This window comes from Pinus tabuliformis, chromosome X (genome assembly GCF_031772625.1).
Source record: "Pinus tabuliformis cultivar Carrire ecotype Pingquan chromosome X, CPIR1, whole genome shotgun sequence".
Lineage (NCBI taxonomy): Eukaryota > Viridiplantae > Streptophyta > Pinopsida > Pinales > Pinaceae > Pinus > Pinus tabuliformis.
The window spans coordinates 1,531,936,644-1,531,959,064 of record NC_142308.1 but is presented as its reverse complement, the minus strand read 5'-3'; the positions used below and the strand labels follow the sequence as shown (position 1 = coordinate 1,531,959,064).

At 38.8% G+C, this 22,421-nt stretch overlaps 1 protein-coding gene across 1 annotated transcript in view; it reads left to right on the top strand.

The window, feature by feature from the left end:
- The window catches only part of LOC149145875 (uncharacterized), a 47,776-nt gene extending 27,320 nt beyond the window's left edge, over positions 1-20,456 (top strand). The window contains exons 2-3 of the mRNA XM_089446957.1: positions 18,410-18,597; positions 19,298-20,456. Of these exons, the coding sequence (XP_089303083.1) occupies positions 18,410-18,597; positions 19,298-20,083 (974 nt within the window). The 3' untranslated portion in view covers positions 20,084-20,456. The remainder of the gene's footprint in view (positions 1-18,409; positions 18,598-19,297) is intronic.
- The last annotated feature ends 1,965 nt before the right edge of the window (positions 20,457-22,421 follow it).

The following is a 22,421-nucleotide window of genomic DNA, read 5'->3' as shown; positions in this document are numbered from 1 at the left end:
TCAGTATGCCAAGAGATCAGGGACATTACAAACTCCAGAGAGTCGATCAAGAGCAAGATCCCTAACTCCTCTTCTGCAACTCCTAAATTTTGCTCCATGAATTGGATATTGTGTTGGATAGATATGAGAATTTGACAGATTGCCTCCCTTGAAGCAATTCCTCTACCTCCATACGCACCTCGATGGTCCTTATATATGTTCGATCCTTCTTCCTTCACCACATTCCTATTCCTAGCATCATTAATGCCGGGCCATACCAACATCACCAAGTGTGCAAACTTCATTAAGGAAAGATTGCAATCATAGCAAGTTTCAGAGCAAAGATTTCCAACGAACTGAGAATTGGGCGTGATGAATGAAACTTCCCACATTCGACCTACTTTGGGAGTTAAATCAAGCGTTATCCATCTGTCCTGAGTCGATCTCACCTTGACGAACACTACTCAAGTGTCCTCTACAACATAGTTATCCACGACGACAACACGCCTCCATAAAGACATAATTAATGAGCGATCGATATAGTGCGTTGCCAAAGGGAATCAACTTAGTAACTAATGCGAACTTCTCCCCAGAAACAATTTAATGCTTATTTGATAAATATAAAGGGATATATTTGATAATGGATTAAACATTATCGATTTTTAAAACTCCTTGTTCCAACTGCACACCCTGATTAGCTAAGGCTTTGAATTCCTTATTGAGGTTTCTCTTAATGCGAAAAAATTCGATCCTGTGATATTTGTCCAACGATACTTTGATTCGATGCAAGGTAGAGAGAAGGAGTTGCTCATTATTTCCCTGGAGTTTAACAACCGGCTAGATCACTATCATGGAGTCTCCAAAAACTGTTATTTGACGAACATCTTTAGAAAGAGCCAATTCCAAACCCTGCCATAACGCAAGAAATTCCACCTGGTTATTTGTTGAGATTCCTAGCCCCCAAGCGAATTGAATCACTCTTTCTTCATCGGGGCGAATGACAACCCCTCCCGCTCCAACCTCCCCAGGGTTGCCTTTTGAGGCGCCATCAAAGAACAATGCAGGTTGTCCCAAATTTATTTTCCATTTTCTGAACTCCTTTGAATCCTTTATATTTGAAGCTGCCAACATGAAGAGAATACTGTTCTAATCTCAACCATTCCGTTTTTGAAGGGGAGAGCTCCTCCAATTCTTTTTTTTCATAAACTTTCGCTGAAATTGACTTAAAGAGCAAAGATAACGCTTTAGAAGAAGCGGCCAAAGCACTTGGGAACTCTTCTTTGAATATCGCATGGTTGCGAGATATCCAAATAAACTAGCAAAGGAATTTGGGGACAACCATCCAACTTCTTGAAACAATTGATTTGGACTTTCTCTGCGATGGGAATTTTGAATGCCAAGAAATAAACATTGCCTCCCAAGAGTTTGGAATGCATTCCAAACCAAAGACAGGAGCTAAAGCCAGATGCCAAACCTCCAAAGCAAAGGAGCAATTCCAAAATAGAAGGGGGGTATCTTCTTTCGCATTTTGGCATAATACACAGTAGGACAAACCATGGATGTTGCACTTCTTTAAATTTTCTGCAATTAATACCTTTCCATGTACCATTTCCCAACAAAAGAGGTTGATTTTCGGAATTCCATCATAGTTCTAGATTTTCCCCCAAATAAGATTCACATTACCCTGGGGTAGATTTTGAACAATAAGATTGTAACCTGCTTTGACTGTATAATTGCTTGATTTGCTGCCATGCCATATCCTTTGGTCTAGTCTTGTAGTAACTACAAGAGCGTAACCTTTTAACGCTTTAATCATTAGATCCCAAGATTGCTGGAGCTTAGTGGGGATGTTGTCGTTATGCCAACTGATCCATCAATCCTGGTTATCCCATAGAGATATATCCGCAAGCTTTCATATCCCCTTATCCTCCATCCATCTTGCTAATTCTTTTACATCATCGTCTTTTATGAGATCTGCCAGAGGGAGACAATCTTTCCAGAGATGATTTCTTGCGCCATACCTGGTTTGCCATCCCGGATGATCAGATATAAGAGAGGCCACTTCTCGACAAAGTTTCCAGATTTTGATCATTGTTCTCGCCACACTTCTTGTTCGGGCCTCAAAATTCTGTTCTTGTGGAAATACTCTCTCAAAAAGCGTGCTTCCACCATTCTTTGGATTTTGAGAGGAGCCTCTAGACAATTTTAGCTCCCAAAGCAATATTCATTAACGCTAGACCTTTGATTCCAAGACCTCCAAGAGCTTTAGGTAATCGAACCATTTTCCAATTGATAAGATGGAAATGGTGATCATTGTTCTTACCACCTTGCCAGAGGAATTTCCTCATTAGCCTGCTAAGTTGATGAAGAATGGCTTTCGGAGCTAATAGGCCAGATCCCAAATAAACCGGGAGAGAGGTCAAGACAGACTTAATTAATACCACTTTACCTGCCATTGTTAACCATTGTACCCCCCAAGGTTGAATGCGTTTCTTCATTTTTTGGATGACTTCTTCCCAATCTTCAACATTGGTTGCCCCTAAGGAAATAGGAATACCAAGATATTTGAAGGCTTTCCATTCTGAGCTTGCAGGGAAATGGCAATGTCATCTCATCACAATTCCAGCCATTGGTTTGACATTTCCTTTTATTGACCAATCCACCAGATAGAAGAAAGAAATTATCCAAAATTTTCTTAAATCGACTTGCAATTAACTTGGAAGCCCCTCCCAACAAAAGAGTATCATCGACAAATTGCGAGTGATTTACTTCCTTGACATTGCGAGCTATACTTAATCCCATTAGCCTTCCATCTTGCTTAGCTTGTTTGATATTTCGACTTAAACTTTTAGCCATGATAATATACAGAAGAGGAGACAGAGGGCACCCCTGTCGAAGACCTCTCGATGCTTCTTTGAAAAGTGAGTGGGTTGACCATTCACCAGAGGAGCTATCTAGGGGGTGCTAATACATGCCTTAATCTAACTGATAAATCCTTTGGAGAAGCCTAATTTTTCTAGCATTAAGAAGAGAAAAGAGTGCCTTACACGATCAAGAGGTGTTTGCCATATCTAATTTTATCACCATTCCTCTTTCCCCTACTTCCTTGCTAGAGTGGATTACTTCTTGGATGAGAATTATATTATCAAGAATTTGACGATGCTGCATGAATCCGCCTTGATTCTTAGAGATGAAATCGGGGAGCAGTGTCTTTAGTTGAAATGCTATGATTTTTGTAAGGATTTTATAAGCAACATTGCAAAGAGAAATTGGATGAATTTTGGAAAAATTGATAGGATTTGTATCTTTGGGGATGAGGGCTAAAAAGGAAGAATTTGTAGCGCCTCCCAATCGTTCTTTCGATCTGGAATAATTTATCATCCGAAGAAGGTCCTTCTTGATCAGGAACTGAAACTCTCTGAAGAAGCTGATGGTGAATCTGTTTGTGCTAGGGGCCTTGTCGGGATCTAAGCTCCAAATAGCTTCGAACACTTCGTCTTCACCATAGTATTCAAAACCAGAACTCGTGACTAGACCTATCCACCTATCAAACTGGGTTTCAAATCTTAATCGGTCAAACCGAGATTGGTGAGATCTCAATGAACCAATTTTTAAAAAAATACATGAAATAATTAATTTTTAATGAAAAAACAATTTTTAAGATTTAAAACCATGATTCCAAACCAATAGAGACAAAATATGCAAAGTTTGCTCATCTATATACGACATAGAGGTGAATATATCAAAATGGCATTGTGTGCAATACATATCAACAACAAAATACATAATCAATGAGTCTCTAAATGGCTTCTAGAGTTCAAAAACAATGCTAAAAGGTGTGGGGCCACTGGCCTAATACAAGTATACAGATCAGTGATCAACATGATCACTCCTATTCATGATCAAACTCGTCACCACTACTAGACACGAGATCATCAATATGAGCTACATAAATAATCTGTTTGAAGACTCCTTTGCAACATCAAAACTACAACAAAACTAGACATCAAAACTACAAATCATTGATCAACATGATCACTCATGAAACTCATCATTGATTCAACACTACTAGAAATGGGATCATCAACAAGTGATACATAAAAATCATCTAGATCAACCTTATAATATGATAGAAATTGAAAAAGTTAACATACCTAACGAATGATTTTGGTTTGAGTGAAGGGTTCATCTCCTCAACCTTATAATGTGGTAGACAAAACTTAGCATGCCTAACCAATTATTTTCCTTTGAGTGAAGGGTACATTTTTGTTAAGGCCATGGTAGAAGAGTTCAACAATCAATACCCACCAACATCAAAGTTCAACAATCAATGCCACTAACATCAAAGTACTTAAAGGGCTTCATGCTCTTGATCAAATGCCAATCTCATAAAGCCATGGTAGAGGAGTTCAACAATCAAAACCACCAACATCAACAAAGTTCAACAATCAATGCCACCAACATCAAAGTACTTAAAGGGCTTCATGCTCTTGATCAAATGCCAATCTGATACCCTCACCCATGACAGAATGAAATGGAAACATTGCAAACCCCCAAACCATGAAACCTTGATAACTTTTAAGTCTACTGAATTTTGAGTGAAATCTAAAATTTTAGTTTCCCCAAATGAAATCCAATGAGGTCGAGACCACTCTGAAACCTCCTAAGTCATTTCATGGTAATGTTAAAATTAAGTAAAAGGATGAAAATGAAAGATAAAGGTTGAGATGTGTGAGGCAAATGAGAGGGGAGTCATGCTTTTCTTGGAGGGAAACAACTCCAAGTTTCCCTCAAAACTGCATTATGTGGAGTCCATGGTAGGTTTGGCAATAAATTGGCCTTTTTATGATGAAACTGGCTAGTTTATGGGAAAACCAACCAATTTTTTTTGGTCAGACCAAAAAACCGTGGTGTCTGCTCATATAACCCAGTTTTTCAATTGTTTCGGTGGCTTGTGCTAATGAATCAACTGGTTTGAACGGTTTACAGTTTGAATCGACCGATTTTGAATACTATGGTCTTCACTTATTTCTCTGACCAAAGCTCTGTTAGAAGAGTCGATTACTACTGTAGGATCACATTGAATGAAAGACTACGCTAGGTTCAAGTCAGCCTCAATGCTTCCACCTCGATCTCCTCAAATGAGGAGATTCTCAACTTGCTTTCTGGAATAATCTCCTTTACTCTGTTTCTGAGCTCCCTTGCTTTGGATTGATTATGGAAAAAGGAAGTATTTTGATCACCAGCTCGAAGCCATAAGCTTTGAGATTTGAGATGCCAAGTCTCATCCTCTTGGTGACTAACTGCATATATTTGCTTGCTTAGATCCCACTCTTTCTCGAGGTGCCAAGACTCTATTGGATTATCTTCCATCATGTTTTGATGTTGAATTAAATGCAATATTAGATCTTTACACTTTTGTCCAAGAGGCACGTACTTAGTCTTGAGCTAGAGTCTCAACATGTGCTTCATGACTTTTAATTTGGATTCCCAAATGAAGAATGAAGATCCAGCCACTGGGGGATAACCAAGCATTCTTAATCAAATCAATTACTCCTCCTTTAGACAATCGGGTAGATTATATCTAAAGGGGACAAGACCCAAGTCTTCTATTTGTTTAATAGATAGAGACCGGTCGGTGATCCGACTCACCTTGTGCCAAAATTGATGAGGAGCAATCCAAGCTGTTCAGAATCCAACTACTATGTAAAAGGAACTTGTCAATAGTCAAGATGAGCTGCAATAAATCTTTCCCTAGTTTTTTTTATTTGTCCATGTAAATTTCCCAATTTTTGGAGGGATATTAATAAGACCCTCCATTCTTTCGCAAAAAGGATCTCTGACCAGGGATCCACCTTGTTTCTCCTTTGACTGAAGAATTGTGTTAAAATCACCACCCAAAATGCAATTTGAAAATCCGTCATTAATCTTGATAGAATTAAGCGAATTCCAGAAATAAATTTTTTTCCCATACAACATAGGTCCATAAACATTGATGATAGGAATTCGTTCTTTAGAATCTTTCCTTTCAATGATGGTTGTGATCCAAAATTGTGATTTTATGTTGTCAATTAGCTGAGAATGCTGTTTTGACCAAAATGTGTCGATTCCTCCAGATGCACCTCGTGCATCTTGAACAACTCCACCGCTACCCTTCCAAAACAATTGCGTCACCTTATATACCTCTTTCTCTTCCATCTTTGTTTCCTGCAACAAGAGGATCCAAGGTTTTTCTTGTTTGACTAAATCCCGAATCGCCTGTCTTTTAGTAGCAAGACCCAAACCTCTTATATTACAAGAAAGAATGATCATCAAGAAAAGGGATTTGAGAGGAGCCTCCTATTTTTTTTTTCGGAATTTCTGAGCCTTTAGGACCTTTTGATTTAAGAAAGTCTGGAAGCACCTGTTGATTTCCGTCTTTTTATTATTTTCTGCTTCCCTTTCTCGAACTACCTTCCGCAGGAGGACCTTGTTATTTTTTATTATTTTCTGTCTCATGGGTACTACCTTTGTCAGCCCAAACTAGGGTTTGTGCCATATTTCTGGTTATGAATCTTGCAGGGAGAGCATTAGACTCAACATGTCCAGATTTGGAAGAGGAAGATTCGATTCTTGGCTGAGAAGATTGGGGAGTAGCTGGGATTAACTCTGTTAAAGGAGTTGACTGTTCTAAATTTTCTTCTTCTTCCTCATTAATTTCCCCTTCCTCCCGCACTTCCTCATTTGTTTCAGCGTTTTGGGTACCTTGACTTTGCGGGATGGCATCTTGATTATTATTCTGGTGATTCTGCAGGGCATTGAAAGAGTTGGAAGATGAAGCTCCATTAGTGTTTTGCACTTGCTGTTGATGGGTCCCATTAGGTCCACCTTTGTTGTTCCCTTGCCTTTGAACTTGCCAATTTTCTTCAGGGTTTGACAGTGAGTCCAACCCCCTAGGGTTAAGTTGATCTCAAAAGGAAACCCTTTTTCCATATCTACTTCGACACAGATTTTAGCACACGCAAACTGCGACCCCTTTGGTTCGGCTCGATCTAGATACTTCCCAACCCCGTTCCCTATTGCTTCGAGGCAATCATCACTCCAAAGAGAAAGAGGGAGATGGGAGTTTTACCCAAACCAAGATTGTAGTTGGGATATCTTCATCAGAATTGAAGTCCTGAGACCACTGATTCAAATACATAACCCTAGAACCAAAGAAATATGGGTTGTTCTGAAAAATTACATCCCTATCCTCCTTAATTTGAAAAAGAAAAGCTAACAATCCATTACCACAGGTGTAGAATTGAATATCTCCTTTCATCTTCGACCTCCATGATTGATCAATCGAGGATTCCATTGAGCGAGGGGAAGACCACATTCTGGTAAACTTTCCGACAAGGGCTCTCTGTGAGAAAGCTAGGTTGTTTTGATCACACCATTGAGGAGTGCGATTGAGGGAATTGCATCGACCCTCTTCACAAATTTTGATTGCGCGCTCTTGGGTTTTGGTTGGTTCGTTATGACTGCAATCAGAGATTCAAAAGCCACTACTTCATCTTTAGCTGCAAAGGGAGGAGGGGGAGGGCCCCCCTAGTGGGACGCCATTGCTTAACGAATCAAGATCTAGTGTTATTTCTAAAGGCACACGTGACTGCAGAGCTCGGATAAGACATGTTCCACTTCCCTGGCTACAAAAAATTATTAGGAATGCATGAATATGCCTTTTTAAGTTGCTTTTCTTTTTTTTTGAATCATATGCCTTTTGGTTTTAAACCATGGTTGAAAAAAATGTTGAGTTCTCTGAGCACTCCTGAGTCAAGCTCTATTTGGCCTTATTGTGACGCTGGGTTCTTAAGGTCTCGATTGAGACTTTGTTGAAAAGTCAACCTCACTTGCAGTCTGTCAAATCTGTGAGTACTCGCATGCTAGATCCTAATGCGTGAGTAAATCATGGGTAATTTGGAACTTGATGAGTCCAACTTGCAGGCAGATGGAGAAACTCGTGGGCATCAAATATAATGCCAAAAAGGAAAAGAAAAGCCACATTTTGAAGGATTTTTGCTGCAAAGTTTTTAACAATTTGTTGCCAAATGTAAGGCAATTTTTACACTCTAGCCTCATTAAGTCGTTTTCCAAGCTGATCTTTTCAACATTGTTTAAATGCTTCAGAAATTAATTTGTGGCTCTTTTAGAAATTTGTAAAATATTTGAAGTGCTATTATCTGAAGATCATTGACTAGAAGAGATGTATCATTGAAGTAGAGGATCTCAATATTCAGAGTAACTTGCATTCAATAGTCCATCCACATAGGTTTTTTGTGATTCAATAGTCCTTGGATCACATCTCCAAGGATATTTTTATGTTGCTGTACACGACAAGACATTATAACTCCCAAGTAACCATACATTTTTATATAATGATTGTATGACTCTCTATATAATAATGACCGTTTTAACCTCTATATGTACTTGTTTTCACTCATTATTCATTTTGGCCCATCACGACTCTGACCTACTATTTAGTATTTACTTATACACGAGACCCCTAATATACTCTAATTAGGTTCATAATCATCATAACATATCCTCGTTGTTGCTGTTCCTGATGTTGAGAGGAAAGTCATGTGCTAAAAAAGTTAAATGGTTGTTGTCATTTCTTTGCCATGTTTATTGACTGAAACTCTTTCAAACAAGCCCGCCTCATCCAAATAGAAAGTAATTTATCTTTGAAGTTAGCTCCTTATACAATGGAAGCTTTTAAACATCCAATAGGGAGAGTATTTATGCTACTTGTTCAATCAGCCAAACCAAGCAAGCTTTAGTGGTACCTTGCTAGCCACATGTGATGCCAAGTAGTTTGCCATAGCACGCTCTTTGATCAAAACTACAAGTTTCAAAGCTTGATCACATAGGCATGAATAAAATCCTTCTTATTGTGGAAATTTTGAATATTCGACTTTTTAGGTAAATAAGGATTAGTCTCGAGAGGAGTTTCAACTTTTAACCTTAAAGAAATTATCATTCATGCTAGAAGCTTTCCAATCCTTGGAATTTAGTAAAGAAACAACAAATTTTCCAACAAAATGCTATTAGATTTGTCCATCAAGTAAATTTATTAATGTCCAACTGATGGCCACAAAAGTAGGTCAATGGGACTGAAGAAGAGTACAGTTAGTATGACTACAATGTGGGAGTGCAAGCATATCTCCTAAAAAAAATGCTAAAAATAACATTTAGAGAGAAAGAAACTAGTGGTAATGTTCTTGTGACACGTATATAAGGGACCATGGTATAATAAAAATACTCAATAGTCTGCGGCACGATACAAAATAATAATAGTCTGCTAAAAATCAATGAGTGAGTGAGATGGTAAAGTTTGGCAATGGAGCTAGAGATGTCAGGGTCTCCTGAGTCCAATGATCGATGGCAAGGGAGGTGAATTGGGTACAAGTTTGCTGTCAAAGTCCGCTTGGGCCAGCAGTGGATATGATCATATGATCCTAGGGGGGTGTATAAGTGAGGGATACTTCTAGCATTCGTGGTTGAAAATAAGAAAATTTGAATAGGTCTTTGGTCGCTCCTATGGGATTGGGAGGTAGTCAAACATGTTAGGGGAACCAGCTCTAGACAACTCCATCCTACAACACCAAAGAGTGCTCTAGGTAGAAGGACATCTTCGAGCCCAAGCTCGTTGGAGGTGAGGTCCAAGTGACCTTGAATATATAATTTGTAGGTATCCTCTCTAATGGATTGTTTCGGTACTTATTGAGTCGACAAGAGATGACTCGATGCATTGAGGGAGAAATTGAATGGGGGAAGGTGGTATGGGGAGATAGCCAACAACTGGAGAAGTAGGGAAGCCTCTGAGAACCAATCTTGAGCTCATCTTAACGAGGGGGGTTTTGAGGCAAGAGCCTCTGATGAGCAAAGATAAAGATAGGGATACCCCTCTCTCCCAATGTTCGAGTCTTTGAAAGACTATACATTATGAAGAAAAGGAACCAAACGAAAAATGATCTCAAGGCAAAATGGGTAGACACCACACTCTCCCTGAATAATGGGCTGTGGAATTGTTTGCTTACAACAGATGATGCTTTTGAGAAGCAGGTTTATGGCTCTCTTTGGGCTAGATCAATCTGTTTGCATCAAGCTCGGTCCCAAGACTCTAGAGGCATAAAGAACGATGGGTGTAATAAGTGCCTCCATGAAGTGAAGTTTGGACAAGATGTCTTGAAATTGACTATGAAAACATTGTCTGTCAATGAGGGCTAAGGAACCATATCATTTACTGAGTCGAGGTTGGAATGCATGATGCATACCAAAACGAGGTCTTGTGAACCGTACCTCCAAGTAGGTGTAAGTGGTGGTGATCTCAATCTCAATGCCACGATAGGAGAAATGTAAATCTGTAAGAGATTTCTTTGATGCATTAAAGACCAAAACCTTAGTTTTACCCAGGTTGAGCGTCAACTGTCAAAGATCACAAAAGCTAGACAATGCTTCCATCCGTCTCTGTAATCCCTCAGGAGAAGAAGCCAACAAGTCAACAAGAACAAGTCATTAGATAAAAGGAATTTGCCTGTAGCTCTTACAAGTTTCAAGCCCATTACTCAACACTTTCATTGTATTAGTTCATCAAAAGTGTGCTTTAGTGGAATATTGAGCCTTGTTGTTGTTCAAGACCTTATTTATTTTTAGTGTGAGTTGTTTATCTTTGATTATTAGTTCACAACATGAAAGTAGTGAGACATATCAAAACTATTATCCTTATTTTGATTATTAAGTTTGGTATAACAAATTATTGTTGTATTTGTTTTCGCACTAGTTGAATAGAGAGGGATTTCATATATATCTCAAGATAAATTGGAAGCTTGGTTCTTGATAAGAAGCCAATGAGAGCAAGTCATTGGATAAAAGGAATTTGGTTGTAGCTTTTACAAGTTTTAGGCGCATCACTCATCACTTTCATTGAATTAGTTCATCAGGAGTGTGCTTTAGTGGATGATTGAGCCTTGTTCCTATTCAAAGACCTCACTTGTTCTAATTATGAGCTATTTATCTTTGATTATTAATTCACAACACCACAATAGTGAGACATATCAAAACTATTTTCATTTTGATTATTAAGATTGGTATAGCAAATTACTGTTGTATTTGTTTTCACATTGGTTGAATAGAGAGGGATTTCATATATATCTCAGGATAAATTGGATGCTTGGTTCTTGATATTCACATGGCCTTTCTACTAGAACTTTCATATTTTTTGTCTTCTCAGCCTTCCTCCTCTCATGTTCCATTCTTGTGTACTTGCTTGAATCTTGCCTGTTGCCTCAAAATCTTGTAGGTCTTGTGAAATTCCTCACAAGGAAAAGGGTAGACTAAGACCCAACATTGAGGTGGATGCCACTGTCACCTTAACGCTCCACCTCCCACTCTTTAGTTTAATTTCACCACACGGGAGGCTTTCCAGTATAGGTCACCTAGAGGATATTCTAGGTCAAAGGCTTAAAGGTGATACTTCAATAGGTTTACAGAAGGTACTCAGGCTAAAGAACAAGGCTCAATTCTATGTGATAAGGATTAGCTTACCTATGAAGAGGGGCTCAGGGTTTTCATGTATGATTGAACAATAGCACAACCATGCATACAAGAGGAGAGAAAAGGTTTTCTTTAATGGTATGATTAACAACATGAGAGACAAACCTTCAAATGACCCTAAGTTGAAGGCCTAATGCAAAATTAGGGTTTCTCAAGCCTTAGTATTGCATAGGGTTGATGATGTCAGCCCTAGGGAAGCACTTTCAAGCATGCAAATAACGAGATTTTGATGTTTTAAGGCTCAACAAGGTAGAATGACCTCCAATTTGTTCACTGCTTATGCCCTAGTTGAATTCGACCCCAAACCCTAACCCTAGCAGCTTGCGTTGAAGGGCCAAAATTTTAGGAGAAAGAGAAAATGGTAAAATTTTATGATTTTTGACCATCAATATGGATGTCGGTGTGTTCTATCTACTTTGATGATGGAGTCTTAGGGAATTTAACCATGGAAATATCAAATCCTTGAAGTGAATAAGGGGGAAAACCCTAAGTTTTCACTTGCTAACCCTAACTATCACTTCATGAGGGGATAGATTTGCTAGAGAAAAGCTCTCTAGGAGGCTCTCTAGAGAAGTCCAAGGATACAAATTAAAGCACACAAAATTTACCAAGTATTTCATATAAACGTAAGCATTTAGACTTGGAACATAGAAACCTATCAATATTCAACACATGCAATAATCATGGAAGATATTCAATAAAAGTGCTCACAAGATATCCAAGAACAAGCTTTCTTTATTTGAAAATGACGTCTCCACAACAAGCGCTAGTTTCCAATAGCAAAATATCCACACAAGATCACATCTCCATAAAGTAGCGAAGTACAATAACTAGGCCAAAATCTATAAGAGACGCCAAGTTCTCCCCAAGTGATGATGAACATATGAAGGATGTGCCTCCCTATTTATATGAGGTTTATCACTCTTAATCTCTAACTAAAAGCCCTTGCACAAGTTTGATTTGAGTGGACAAAAAGTAAATTTGGGTTACAAGCCAACCCACTAGATTTACAACCTAATATGCTAATATAAGCCCACACGTGTGAATCGTAGGCCCAAAAATATTACGACGTCATACTCTTTTAGGCGCCATGTTAAAAATAATAAGGGTACTAGGGAGGTGTTTCCTAGTGCATTAGCCTTTTTGCCTAGGAAGACACTTTAATTACCTTTTTGGCATGTGACTTTATGGGTTATATTAAAGTCATGGTGAAAAGTCACTTTATGTGGTACATGTGCTAGGTACTTTATAACAGATACACCAAACACTGTTGCGCAAACTCACACTTCTTGATATTGGCTAGCAGCTGGTGCTTCTTTAATGTCTCTAGCACCTGCATCAAATGTCAGATGTGCTTCTTCCTGGTAGCACTATATACCAATATATCATCCAAATAGACAATAACAAATGAATCTATAAAAGGGCATAATACATCATTAATTTCATAAATGTGGCTAGTGCATTACATAGGCCAAATGACATGACTAACCACTCATACAAACCTTGTGTGGTTTTGAAGGCAGTTTTCTAGGTATCTTCTTCTTTGACTCGAACCTGGTGATATATAGACTTTAAGTTCAAGTTGGTGAAGTATTTTGCTTATTGCAACTGATCCAACAAATCATCTATCTTGGGCAGGGGGTACCTGTTCTTGAGCGTGATTTTGTTCAACGCCCTTTAATCTATACACATCCGCCAAGTCTCATCCTTCTTTGACACAATGATGATGGGTGATCACATGGTGATGGACTCAGTCAAATGACACCATGTTCCAACAATTGTTGCAACTGTTTCTTCACCTCGCTTCTATAAAAGATTCCCTGTACAACCCAATGTTTGGTAATGGGGAGTTCGACAATGGCTGGATCTCGTGTTCCACTTCCCTCTTAAGCAGTGACCCTTTAGGCTCTTGAAACACATCCGTGTATGCATGTAGCAACTCTTTCAGTTGCTGTTTTTGTTTTCTAGTACACCCCTCCAGGGATGCCTTACCTCTTACTGACTCTTCTACAGATTTTCTCTTAAAAACAATAAAACATGCTGGAACTGATCAATTTATCGCCTTGGTTGGCACTTACCAATGAAATTTTCGACTTTCCTTTGTGCGCATTGATGATGAATGATTTTCCATCCTTGACGAGGCGATACTGGTTGGCTCTTCACATGAATATTGCATCTTGCACGTACATGTAGCGACACCCAAACACGACTCCACGTACATAAAGGGTAACCACATCTAGTTCTACTTCATTAATAAAATCAACACTAATAGCAAATTTAATTTTGCACTGTTTTCTTACCTTCAATCTACATCCTTATTTACCCATCCCAGTGGATATGGATATGGATATGGATGATCACGATCTTCCAACCCCAACTTCTTGACCAACTTTGCTGCAATGAGATTCGCCTGTGATCTTGAGTCAAATAGAGCATCAATCTTTGTCTTCTTGACCTGTATCTTTTTATGGAAGAGTTTGGTCATTTCTTTCTCTTATTGTTGCTGAAGGCTACTAAGGTTCACCTCCTTCTGCTTTGACGTACAAACAATCTTCTCATCCACGTCCGAGCTGCTTTCAACTTAGTTGCTCGAATCAAAGGCCATGAGATTCTTCTTATTATCTTTTTTTGGGTTTAGCTTTGGATGCAACTTCCAACACTTCTCCTCTGTATGACTGTCGCAGTGGTTGCTGGAATTTTTGCATTGATGTGTTGTGATTGATGTCTTTTTAGTTTCCCCCCTTTTTGCTTCTTCTTCCCCTCCTTAGAAGCGTCTTGTTGCTCCTTCTGCTTTGATCCGCTTCATTGTGCTCTCTTTAAGTCTTTGTTCTTTAGCTATTGTGCCTGTACACAAGCCTCGTCCACTGATTTGGACTTGAACAGTATCACTTGCTCCCGCAGATGGTAATGTAGACCCCCCAAATATTTGAGTAGTAGATCTGGGTTCTTTGGGGAGATACCCAACATTATGGCCATCTTTCTGAACTCTATGGTGTACTCATGCCCACTTTGCCCCGACTTTTGCCTGAAGTAGTGCCACTGGATCCATTGGTCCTCTAAGTACCCAATAGGGTAAAACTGTGACCTAAGTCATATGGTTTGGGTTTGAGTTTAGGTTCTATAATGATTAGGTTTGGTTCAAGTTCAAATTTTTTGATGAGGTTCGGATGAGGTTTTCCATTAGGTTCGTCCATATACATTTTCTATATATATACATATATTGAATGTAAAATGAAACATAGGATAAAATAGTAAGAAATGAACATCAATAAACATAAAAAATGCTATCACGAACATAAAAATTGCAAGGATAGATTACGAGCTTGAGTTGTGACCTGAGGTTATGAGTCTTGATCTATGGAATTGGTTAATGGCTATGAGGTTCGATGCGGTTCGCCAAAATTCGAACCTCAAGGTTGAAGTTCAACGAACCTTGTGACATAGACTGTGACTTAATGAGGGTTTTGAAGTCCTCCCACTTAGTCACTGGAGGATCTCCCTCCAACCTCAAGGTCTCTGTGTGGCTTTCCCACCAAGTTAGGGCATGGCCCTCTAATTTCAGTCGCGCAAATGAAATCTTCTGTTCTTCCTCAATTTGATGGACACTAAAATACACTTCCAATTGCTGCAACTAGTGATTTAGCTTTAGAGCGTCGATCTCGCCATGGTATGGCTTGATATTGACCTTTGCTTCCATTTTAAACACTGGCTGTGATTGATTCACGACGCTCGAATTGGGTTGATCTTTTCCGGGTTCTTTCTTTGGCTGGTTCTCCGTTTCTCCCCTATCTCCTGACCCCCCCTTCTAATTTATCCTTTGCATTTGAACCCCCATCTTATCGAAATATCCCAAGCTTATTGCTCAAGGCCGCCATGAGGAGATTTACATTACGATTTATATTAATGACTTGTTGTTCCAGTTGCGAAAACCTCTCTTTTGCAGGATCACAAGGGTTATTCATAGATTCATCGACCAATATGATCCGTAGATTGTCATGGATATTCCACTGGACAATTTGTCACAACATATCTAATAAACTTATATTCAAAATCTCTACACTATTATAATTTTATTAGATTTATGGATTTGTAGATTTACTGTTAATAGTGCATGCATGCAAATTAAAATTATGCAGAAAATAGAGAATGACAAAATAAAAGTTCACACACATTTGACACAAGGTATGCTCTGGGAAACCCTTTTGGGAGAAAAACCCAAATGGAAATATGGTTGCAAGTACAAAGAAGTATGGCTTGTGGCCCGTGGGCGGCTACAGTGCACAAATCCTCTCTGTGTGTGCTCTACCTCCTACCCCCCCTGGCTATTTTTGCTTAACTATGGAACAATTGCACCTGCAAGAATGGAATCCCTTTTACTCCTAGTGGCTACAATGCACAAATCCTTTGTGTGCGTGCTCTACCTCCTACCCCCCTTGGCCATTTTTGCTTAACTATGGAACAAATGCACTTGAAAGAATGGAATCCCTTTTCCTCCTAGTGGCTCAGTTTTAACACAGCTTGATAGCTTACTAGTCACTAGGTTTGACTACCTCAACTCCTAACCAAAGTTACAATATAGACCCTTCTAGAGTCATCTAAATCATAATCACATGGCTAGCCCCTTTTCCATGAATAATGGGGGTTGACATGGCATCCTCTTGAATTATGGTGGTGAAAATAGGAAGTTCAACTTCTGAGTGGCATAGCTTTCACATACAAACTCCAATTGGTGCGATTCTTGCGCCGTTGGAAAGGTCTTTGTGTGTAGAATAACATGAAAAGGTGCGACAACAATGCGACAAAGTTTTACCCCCAAAAACGTTGTTTGATGACTCAAGCCACTCGCAGAAGGTTTAGACACTGTTTTGCCACATTGGGTCTTGTTGGTAAAAATGGTCTCGTGAGTTGATTCCTCCACTTTTTCCACTCTGAATGCATCGAGATGGATGAAAAACAATATAATGATCCAATATGGATCAAACGTCACCCTCTCAAGGGCTAGATGGATGATGTGGCACTAACCCTCTCCAACATTGGGGCTCCAAGAGAGCACATGTCATTCCTTGTGATCCCGAGGATGACCATCATCATTTGGACTCCAAAACAAGCATTGCCCATCAAGCAGTGTCAAGGCCAACCTGGTGGCATCTTGTGTTTGCTTGGTACAATATCAAGTAAATCCAACACCAAGCAAGAGGAGCTTAGTGTTGCAACATCTAGAGGTACTTCGGGGTGTCAATCATCATACAAAATCATCAAAGTGCGCAACGCTCTGCTCTGGAGGGGCAACACTGCATCTGCAAGGTCATCACTGCTCTCTGGAAGGTGCAAAATAGCTTGGACATACTATGTACTAGAATGATGTAATGTGACCTCAAAGGCCTCTGCTGCTGTGTGAAGAACCACTTGGCAAAACCATCTCAAGATCAAGTGAATGCCACCAATCATTAGGGACAATGAGCATAGATGCTTATGAGATAGTCAACCCTATTAGGTGTTTCTAGCCCCTATGGGGAGGTGACATGTCCTAGGTCAAGCCTTTAATCCATAGGTGCTAGTTATAATAGGGGCAATGGAGGGAAAGGACTTTAGGGCAAGGTGCCATGGCCATGGGACCAACTAATGGAGGCCCATCATCTTGAGTGTATAGATGTAAGGGGGGAGAAATCATGGAGGCATGAGTTACCCCTTTCCATAGCCTGCTTTTTCTACCCCTCTAGTGCACCTTTTACTTCTTTTTGATAATGCTTTGAATGAGAACATAGCTTAGGATGCCAAGCTTGCTTTTAATCATTTAGTATTTATTTACCACTTAATGATGAGTCAGTTTATCGCTCATCAGGGATGAGATATGCAAGAGTTCCTTTATTATGCGATGAAGCATCAAGTGCTCAAGGAATTGGGTGATGGCTAATGAGGGTGGTAGAGCTCATGTTAGGCTTTTTCCCACATGTTAGTTAATGTTCTGACCATCTTTTGCATTTTAACTTTCTTTTTATTTCATTGTGGCCATTTTATGCTTTAATGTTCTTTTAGCTGCGTCAACCTCCAAGGCAAAGTTTCTAGCCTAGATTCAAGGATGAGGATAAGAGGGTGCTAATCCCAATGGACCAATGACCACAACCCTAAAGAATGGAGATGAAATCAGGGGAATGATGGAAAGTGGTATGGAATATCATGAACACACTACAATCCAAGTCTCCCAAGTAGTGCCCCTCCTATCACCCTAAGGCCTCAGAGGAGTTCCCACTGGACTAGGGTCAAGAACTACCCTCCCTGGTAAAGTGAGTGAATAGGTTTACAGTCAAGATTGGTCAATCATCCAGATCACCCCTTAATCCATATTAGGATGTCCAAAACATAAAATAAAAGCACATGATTGCAAGATGGTCAAAGTACCTGCTGAATGATAAACTATCTTCCTTCAAGAGGAATGCCGGATGGTGAGAAGTGTCTGACTGGTGCAATTGGCGGAGGATCATGGCATAATGTGATGTACTAGCAATGTAGGACTGGACTGCTGGCTGGATGGTTTGGTGGGTAAGAAGACCAATTTTCTTCAAATGTTTGTGGTTGGAGAGTATATATGTAGTAGCCAAGGCAAAAACTCTACATCTGTGGCATTCAAGATTCATTTCTGTTTGTATCATACTCTTAAACAAAATGCATTTTCTTTTGCACAAGAAGTGTTTTTCAGTATTTTAGAATATAAATATGTTAAAATTGTAGGTGAGAGCTACATAAGAATACTTCTGTTATTGCAGGTACAAATATTGTAGCATCTATGGTGCTCTTGAGTTCTCTTTGTTTCATTTTAACTAACCCATTGAAACTTTTCTTGTGTATCTTTCAGATTTCAATCTCTCTGATATTCAGAAAGAGCATGCATTGGCTATTGAACGTCTAGCCCCCAGGTTGGCTGCCCTGAGGATTGAACTTTGCCCTGGTTTCATGAGTGAAGGTCGTTTCTGGAAGATATACTTTGTCCTTCTACATTCCCGACTCAATAAGCAAGATGCCCTGTTATTATCTACGCCTCAGGCAAGTATCTTGGTATTTGTTTCCCTTCTTTGGAGCTGACAATTTGTGTTTGTTTTCATGTCAGATTGTTGGATATGCGATATGGGTGCTGCTTAGTTAGCTATACTTTTATATTTGCTAAGAGAACTTATGAAGGCATATTTGCGCTTAGTTTTAGGGCAGTTATGCTTAAGTATTTGTGTATCTTCTGAAATCTCCTTTTTTTTTTTGACATTGCTGCACTACAGTTATCCATTTGTTATTGAAATATAGGAGTGAACTTTTGTTGTACACTATTGTTATTTTTTTAGCTGCCTGCTCCACTAATTACATTTCGCACTATATATTTTACCATAAAGTGAACTGGTAATGCAGTTCTCATATTCGGAGAGTAAGCTATTTCTGTTTGATATGCCATTCCAATTTTGTTGAATGTCATCAGTAATTTCTGGCATGTCATCAGTTGGCCCCCAGTTTTGGCATGCCTTTCTTTAAAGATTGGTTTCTGTTCATCCTCCATCAATATCTCTTCCATTATGTAATATGGACCAAATATGCTCTCTTTTTACTCGGTCACGTTGATGATAATAACCATGAACTTTTGTAAACACTCTTGTGTAATTAATTGATTTTTAACTTTTAAGTGAGGCGATTCAAAATTTTGGATATCCTTGGTTATTTACAGCTCAGCTATTAAAAGTTCATGTTCAGTTTTCTGCAGATAGTAGAGGCCAGAGTATTGCTTATGCAAGAGTTGCAGAATAGGACCAAAGTTCAAACTGGAAAGAGTAGAAGTGATATGGCTTACTCTGAGGAAAAGAGAACTCCATTTCCACCGGAGGAGAAGTTTTCAAACCAGTCAATTCTTTCCACCAAGAATGTGAAGACAGGGTCTTTCAAGATTGTATCACTTCAATCTGCAACCTCTGTAGCTGCTAAGGATTTCCAGAGAGATGACCAGCTGTCTGCAACATCCAGTCAAAAGCAAATCTTCAATGATCAATGTTGTGCACCTAGGGAGGATTCATTGTTTCAAAATAAGAATGTGTTGTCTGGAACTGTGAAGCTTTCAGATTTGAAATATCAAGAGGAAGAAGAGGTAGATGACTGGCTAGAGGAAGAGCCTGTTGGAGAAGATGTGCCAGCGTGCACTACAGCAAGATTGGGAGACGAGGAGGATGTTTCATTTAGTGATCTTGAAGATGAGGATGATAACATGCAGACTACTACCACGGGAGTAAAAGAAAGCTTTGATTCATCATCAAAAGGTTCAAAAGGATGGGTTCAACTTAACAAGGATTCCAACTCTGTAGAAGAATGTTCTATGAGTTATAGTTCAAATGGGGAGGACACCATTCGGAGACCAATGAACACCAAATCAGATGGCCATATATTGCGAAGTGGAGAGGAATCCACTGAGCAGCATATTAAGAAGTCAGACAATGGAGAGTCAAGTGACTGGCTGACAGTCGATGAAGACGATGTTGTCAGTGCAGATTCTTCGTAGCTGCATTCCTCATCACAGGAATTGTTGAATTGCATCCTGGGTCAGTGTGTATTCTGATGGTTGTTAATAAATAGCAGCAGGGTCAATATGTATTCTGATAGTTGTTGTCAATGAATTGCAGCTGGAAACTACAGAGTATCCGAACATAATTTGTTTATATCCTATGTTTATATCCACATGCAGGAAAGATGCAGCATTATCTCCATTCATCTTGTGCTTTCTTAGATATTTTATGATACACTAGCAGTGCCTTCGTATGTAACAGTTCTGAGAGAGTGAATGATTGGTTTCATGTTTTCTCACTGTTAATAAAAAAATATGCAAAATTCTTGAATGAAGGAATATTGACACATTGCAGTTGAGCTTATGTAAACTTGCAAAGTTTATAGTTGTGACGAATCTATATATCTGGATGCCTGATTTTTTGACAATTGAGGGTTACTGCTTAGTTTTTAGTTTAACCCCTCTGATGAAAAAGCTGCCTATTGCTTAGATTTAGATTTTACTGGAACTTTTGCTGTCTATATAACAAGTGGAAGTTATTATTGTTAACTTGTTCTCCAACATGATAGGCCATTTTTATATAAAGGTATAATAACTAGATGCGTGGAGGGTTTCATTGTCGAACAGATCATCAAGCTTTTGATTGTTTAGAGGTACTGGTAAATGATATAGATGCTTAATCTGTCTCAAAATTACACCAATGTCGAAAGAAAGCAAAGTTCAGCAACTCCCAACTAGTATCGCATTCCATCATAGTTTTGATACCAATGGGACCTTGGTTTACTGGTAATGTGGAAACAGTCTTAATACATCTACCAAGGTACATTCTTACTTTGGTCTGCCCCATTCAAATGATCGTAGTCTCAAGGGGATGAGGCTGGGTGCTAATCTCTGGCAATTTTAGAACAGTACCCCTGACATTGAGAACCTAAGCAAAAGGGAGCTCGCTGTATGTGGTGCAGCCTTTTGGCGTGTCCGTTTAATACCGCGAACATTTAAAAACCTAGCTTTGAAATTCTGGCCTGTTTAAATGTGATTTTGCATTTAACCATTGTACGGTTGGCAGTATTTTGGAATAGCACGCAAAGTGTTTCACTGGCAAATGCTAGTATTTTTAGTAAACATCTATTATATCTCTTCTCAAACATGGCAGACTTGACACTGTTGGATTCAAAACTAGTTGTATCTTTGGGAAAGACTTTATATTATATCCTTATAGTTCAAACCCACGGTATGCATTTCATTGATCAATCTTAACAGAGGCTTCTTTTCCTAAAACGCTGAAATTAGACAATGGAAAAAACAAGGAAAAAGCAGGAGCGCAATAGCATGATCGGATTGAAGTTTTATAAATAATGCCCTTTATCTAGTATTAATATTTATGTTGTGTTGTGCTTTAATTAATTAAGTGACAATCACTTTTTTAATTGTTTAATTTCATCATACGTTAATTGTATTTTATGTACAGTTGAATTTACCCAAAGGGGACAAATTTAGCTTGATTACGGCCACTTTCTTACAAGTATGATCGTCCAAAACAGTAACTTGTCAATTAAAGCGACGTAGATTGACCACCAAGAAAGAAAATTTGTTCGGGAGTCATATCATAACATTATAACTGTGAATTTGTTTGTAATGGTGAGCTTTTTGTTTTAGAATTTCAGCCCCATGTTTGCTTTACTAAGGTAGATTAAGAATAAGTTGATCAGATCTATATATCATGTAGTGTTTCTTATGGCGATTCTTGCTTGAAGCAGCAATTTGTAGCTAGATAAATGTTTTATTTAAATCTAGTTCATATGTTGATATAAACTATTTATAGAGATAAACAGCTACGTAATTGGTTTCAAGGATTCTCATTGTACTGGAACATTGTTCATTTGGAGGTTGCCCTTTGAAGAGGCATATGAACATTGTTTTCATTTTAGAATATCAAGACGGTTCAATACTCTTGTTTGGTCTCATTTACTTTTGTAGTTTGAATCATCTTAAACAAGATGACTAGGATGATGTACATGTATTAATCATGGAAAATAACACAAACACCTTTCAATATATTAGTTTGGCTTACATTGAGAAGATCCATCCATTTTATATTACCCTGAAAAGTGAGGATTTCCTAATACGTGATTGCATGGCTTATGGTGGTGCTATAAATAATATCACCTCACTTTAACTCCCCTGCTTAATTGGTTGTATTGTACAAGTTATTAAGAACCCGAAAAAGTGTATTTGGCATTAATTCTCAACCGTTAAGAATCCGAAAAAGTGTATTTGGCATTAATTCTCAACCTATCCAGGTTTGCTAAGAGGTCAAAGATTCTCTGCTAAGTTA